Source organism: Priapulus caudatus, unplaced genomic scaffold, assembly GCF_000485595.1.
Source record: "Priapulus caudatus unplaced genomic scaffold, Priapulus_caudatus-5.0.1 Scaffold62, whole genome shotgun sequence".
In the NCBI taxonomy this organism is placed as follows: Eukaryota; Metazoa; Priapulida; class Priapulimorpha; order Priapulimorphida; family Priapulidae; genus Priapulus; species Priapulus caudatus.
The window spans coordinates 406,514-412,357 of NW_014577123.1; the positions used below are offsets into that span (position 1 = coordinate 406,514).

Below are 5,844 nucleotides of genomic sequence, written 5' to 3' on the forward strand. Positions count from 1 at the left end.
CGAAAGAAAGAAGTTGTTTTAGTCATGTAGCATATTTTCCGTGGTGTTATGTCCAAATTCTTGAAATTGTATGCGGAAATAACACTCCTGTAGTCTTTGGTGTCGTATTTCTCGTAAGCTTATCTTCGAGTTTGAGTGCGCGCGAAGGGGAGAACCATCCACTTCCAGTTCCATCTACGCAGCTGGCATCTGAGCCTAGGGCCGGAGGAAGTCGTGATGCGATTGGAACCTTAGCTGTGAAATCAGGCGTTTCTCCAGTTTCAGGCGAATACACCGGTCTGAACGATGGTCATGTGTCGGTCGCGACAAGCTTCTCAGGATACACATATCGTCAGTACGACTCCACTACTCGCTACTGTGAATACTACTGTGAATGCTAATTCCCACTAAAAACAGTGGGACAGTACTTTGACAACATGTACAAAAGTGGTACGCTGACAAGGATGATCTACGTAGTGATGGGAATAACATCAATAGTGGTTATCTACTTTGTTATTCGAGCTGTGAGGTTAGTTTTTCTACATTAACTATTATTTCGGTCAATAACTTTATGGCGTCCTTCTCACCTACCCTACCTGAACCTAGACTTAACCCTACGCCTAACCTAACCTAACTACCTAACCCTAACCTTGATTGATATATATTAATATTTATATTGATGTAATTGCTTGGTTTATTGGCAGTTAGGGTTAGGGTTAGCTGGTTCTTAGAGGTTGTGGTTTGGGTTAGAGGACGTGATAATAGTGGTATTTGCCCATTATTTCTATTATTAGTACGGGTAACTATATAATCGGGGCCCGTAGATAGCAGGGGGCCCCCCGGTGTTCCGTTTCCACCCGCCAGAAAAGTAAGCTTCTGTCATTGGGGAAACTCCCAGAACAACCCATGCTGTCTTTGCAATAATAGTACCCCTGTAATCTGAAAGCAGTTGCCTATTGTTAATCAGGGCGGCGCGTGAGCGGGGGGCGGGGGGACGGCCCCCCCCCCACTTTTTTTGCCAGAAATATATGTCTACTTATTGTGTTATTGTGTTTATTTTGAGGTCGGGAGGAGGGGAGGGAAATGCAACAAAGAAAGAGAATAGAGGAGAGAGAGGGGGGAAGAGCGAAGGGGTGTTTATCCCATTTTCATTGCTCTGAAAATACAAGTTTGACCGAATCCTCTAGGCTTTGTTCTCTTATTAGCCACAGAATTTCCCCGCGCCCGTATTTGCTCATACCGTGCGGAGTTCGGGCGTGATCCTGTTTTCGTAGGCTCGCTCGAGGTCGTAATATCAGTACCGTATTGCTATGACGACCTTGTAATTTACTGACTACGCCGCTTAGCCCACTAGGCATGGGTGTGAACTGCGGCGGCTAGCTGTGGCGACAGCCGCTTGCGTTTGTCAGAGCCATCTTTTTCGTAACAAATGTTCATAATTTGATACGGTTTTTTTGGCTCGGTAAATTTCATCAGAGTAAGAAATTATAGGGTATATAGTACTCATAAGTAGTATATATATAGGTATATATTATATAGGTAATATAATAGATAGTTCCTATATTAATCTTTCCTGAGTATTCATGTATATAGTGTATCTAGGCCTATAGCGGAGCCAGGGTCGATGAAGGTTCAGACGTACCCGTAGCTATTAAACTTTTATGACCAGAACCTCTGCATACATTCTTGCTTCCGTTTATCTCGTTCTATGCAGGCAGCATTGCCGTTGCGTTTATATTTTGAGGGAAGCGATGGCTTGTCCGGGGTGCAGCGTCGTACGGGCCGGTATTCTGTGGGTATTTCTGGAATGTGGGCGGTGGTGGGGGGGCCCCCCCCACCCCGCAAGGATACTGTCCAGAGATCGTCGGCCTTATTAGCCATAATGATGTCGGTACAAAGGATGTCTGAGACAAATTTTTCTTCTGCCAATCATGGGATTTTACATACCAACAAAAGTGACAATATGATTTAATTACAGAAAAATGTGCGGAATGCGGTTTTTTAGGAGTTATTTCATTTTCTTTCAACTCGGAGGGGGGGGACCACCCCTCCGAGCACCCGGTCCCGCTCCTCCGCTGCCCAGTCCCCGCTACGCGCTGCACTTACGCGCTGCACTAGCTATCCGAGCGATCGCAGTCCACTAAACGGGGTAATCGTGGGCTGGGGAGGATGCCATCTCCCTTCTTGAGGAGGGGGGCGATGGCCTGTACATTATCCCCCCCTGAGATTCAAAAAGAGAGAAAAAAGTAAAGAAGAAGTAAGACAAGGGAGGTAAGGAGGATCGATTACACTTACAGGGTTTATTCGCGTGGCGTTTTAGGTGGCTTACAGTTCCCAATGAGGCTCCACAAGTCGGCGATTTCGTAGATTGGCGCAGAATTGGATTGACACGCAACATATTATGTTATAGACTTGGTTGTTTCATGTGAGATTTAAGAAATTTTCACGTTTTTACTGCATCTACTTCTAGCTATCAAAGCAGCTTTTTATAATAGCTAGTGTAGGCCTTGCACGTTTGTGACTGTGCTGTAGTGGTACGTAGTATGGATAAGGTAGTTGGATTCATAAACAACAGACCAGCACAACGCAATTCTATCTCTCACGACGCACACGCACGCACGCACGCACCGCAGCGGAGAACAAACACACAAAACCACACACGACGCACAGACATCACGCCACAGCTCTCTCTTCTCTATTCTCTTCCTCTCTCTCTCCAACCACCACGCGACGCGCGACAACTTCTCTGTTGTCTCTCGCCGCTCTCTACCTTTGATCTTCCTCTCTGCTCTCTCTCTCTGTGTTCTCTCTCTCTCTTTCTCTCTTCTTCTCTTTCTTCTGCGTACTCTTCCGCTCGCCGCTCTCTCTCTTTCTCCTCTCTCTTCTCTCTCTCTCTTCTCCTCCCTCGTCTTCTCTCTCTCGCTACGCGCTCTTCTCTCTCTGCTCTTCTCTCTCCTTTCTTCTCTTCTCTTTCCTCATCCTCACTCCCTCCCTCTCTCTCTTCTCTCTCTTCTCTCGTCCTCTCTTTTCTGTCATACCACACAAGAGTAACCCTTTCTCTCCTTCTCTCTACACCAAACGCACGAACCGCTTCCTATCTCTCTCTGACACATACACCTCCCTACGCAAAGGTTTACGTATTTTTAGCTTGTGAATGCACCTAACCGGCCCTCGACTTTGCGTACTGCGAAATCGCATACTAATACCTATATAGATATTATAAATAATCTGCTGATAATCGCAATAGCATAGGTCTGATTTGCGTACGCCACAAGATTTACCGCAGAATATTTGCGTACGCCGCTTGGATGAATCTGATCCCCGACCCCCACCGTGCCAGTGAAGCGGAACCCCGGTATCCCCAGTGGTTCTAAGTTTTCAGGGCGTGTACAGGGGGGGGGGGGTTCAGGTTCCGGAACCTCTATTCTTCGCGCCCCCAGAAGATCTGTGAATGAATTTCAAAAATTTCTGGTGGGAGAGCCCCCCGACCCCCCCACCCTGCTCTCCTAAACCCTTTTTCGAATCTGCGTTCGCACTGAAGCGCCGGCTATTTTATTGTTCGAGAACTTGCGCACAGGCTTAAGTTACGGCGCCAGTACGCGAGGCCTATCGACGCTGATAAGCGAGCCGGTATATCCGGACGTCAGGGTACGTTTCGGCCAGTACCTGGGGGAACATAGACCCTATGAGAGGTTGTTTTATGTATAATTATTTTATATAGTCCTCTCTCTCTTTTCTAGTATATATATTTTGCACTTTAGTTCTTTAGTCTTTTTAATTTAATAAATTAGTGATGTATTTCCTTTTTATATGTAATATTGCGCTTGGGTAAGGCAAAACTGGTGTCAGCACATGAAGATAACTAAAGCTCACGCTCGTCGAGTTGAGGTGTGTCTATAAGCTCGCTCGTAAGTTTTCGGTGTTCACTATCTCGTTGACTATTACAGGTTGAGAGAACATGGAATTCTGTACGCCGTGTTCAAAGTAGATTCCTCTCTTCTTTCTTTATTGCTCTCTACTATTATTATTTGATGCAATAATTTCACTATAGTGCTGACATAGATGTACTCAAAGGTGTTAATTTCCCGTTCTTTTTCCATTCTCACTGAAATTTTACTTCGATGGTGCACCAGTATCGTCCGTTTCGTGCAAAATTTGAAAATGCTCACTGCGTGGGATGGGGATTTCCCGGCCACATCCCCACGATCGGTGCTGCTCCCCTCCGCTCCGCGGCGACTTTCGCGCCCATAAAAAATAACTCAGCCCCCCGGCATGGTCGCTTCATCCTCTCAATTGGGCCCCCCCACTTTGAAAACCGTGGCGCCGCCCCTGGTAATGTAGCATTTCGGAAAAATACAATTGTGTGCATAGTTTTGCCTGTTGTCATTTCATGTTATACATGCAGTTTTTCTTTAATTGGTTTCAAATAAATTTAATTAAATGACACAATTAAGACTTTCTTGTGCGCATGCACTACTAATTGCATATCCGTGATAGTACACTCTTGTTGTTTTTCTGGCAGGGTGAGAACAAGGAAGAGCAAAACTAAGAAGTATGGAATCCTGCAGACGGCTGACACTGACCTGGAAATGACACCATTAGATGTAGGCGATGAGGAAGAGGATATGACTGTGTTTGAACTACCTAGCAACCGTAAATAGCAGGATGTGTCATGTGTGCTGCTCCTTGTTGTACGAATATGCTAAGTAAGGTGTTTCTAAAATGTTCTTTTTTTCCAAATTGAAGCTTAATTTTGCCATATGGATCATTCACATTTCACAGCTGTCATTATTTTGGTATGGCTGCAACATCTGCAGTTATTTTTTGTGACACTTCTTGGACTGAGCAATTCTTCCATTCCAACTAGTTGAACTCTAAGTTGTCAGCAGTTACTTTATCTATAAAATTGTACATTATATAATTATATTAGTAACTTTAAAAAGGTCATTCGTAATCTAGAAGTCATGCATTTCACACGTGTTATGTAAGTGAGTGACTAAGGGTGGTGACTGTAGCATTTCAATAATGCATATTATTGATGACCAGATTTCATTCCTGAAAAAATTGGTGAAGAATCAATTGGTGCAGCTAATGGTAAGGCTATACGCTTGCCCACTGAACAGGCATACACTGTATAGCTATTTTGAAGATAGTATTAGATTGCATTGGGACCATGGCTCTGGATTTGTGTTTCCTTGTATATCTATCAGCATATCTCTGTTAAATGCTCTGTTCCATTGTAAAAAAATTTGCTGATATTTGTGTTAAATATTCCGTTAGTGAAGTGTACAAGAAAACACAGTGGTACTGCAGACTGGAATGTCACGGGCTTTCCTTTTCCCTGTTTAAAAAAATGGTGAGCTTAAGTATGTCACTTGTAAGAAGCATATATGTAGCATTGTTTAAGTTCTCAGGACAAGGTACTAGTCTCATTTAAAAAAGCAGCCAGTCTGCTTGCTGCTGATTAATTGAACAGCCAAATATGAACGTTTTCCAGTGGTAGTATGGATTAAATACTTGATGAACTTATATTGAAGTATTTTAAATGACATGGAAGATTTAGTTTTTGGACTGAGGAATGAAGTGAGTGTTAGGGGAGTGTGTTGGGGTTGATATATTCAGATAGGTGAGTCTCTGCCTGCTGAAAAGGGATGACCGTTACACGTAGTGCGTTAGTGTTACTTGTTATTGTTGCTACAGCCAGCCAGCTGTGCAAAGAAGTGTGGTTGACAATCGCATACTAATATTCATATTTATACTTTACCCTGCCACCTGGGGGCAGCACGATCCAATTGAAATATTGGAAAGCGTGGAAAAACATACGTGCGTGTATCAGGGGCGTAAATCCCGGGGGGGAAGGGGGGA

At 44.2% G+C, this 5,844-nt stretch overlaps 1 protein-coding gene across 1 annotated transcript; it reads left to right on the top strand.

The window, feature by feature from the left end:
• The first annotated feature begins 8 nt into the window (after positions 1 to 8).
• Positions 9 to 4,735, top strand: LOC106821174 (membrane protein FAM174A-like). The gene is made up of 2 exons (XM_014825868.1): positions 9 to 508; positions 4,502 to 4,735. The coding sequence occupies exons 1-2, from the start codon at positions 417 to 419 to the stop codon at positions 4,638 to 4,640; spliced, it is 231 nt and encodes a 76-aa protein (XP_014681354.1). The 5' UTR covers positions 9 to 416; the 3' UTR covers positions 4,641 to 4,735.
• The last annotated feature ends 1,109 nt before the right edge of the window (positions 4,736 to 5,844 follow it).

Coding starts and splice junctions, on each gene's coding strand:
- LOC106821174 (XM_014825868.1), top strand. CDS start 417: ATGTACAAAAGTGGTACGCTGACAAGGATGATCTACGTAGTGATGGGA. Junction 509..4,501: donor TTTGTTATTCGAGCTGTGAG/GTTAGTTTTTCT, acceptor TTTTTCTGGCAG/GGTGAGAACAAGGAAGAGCA.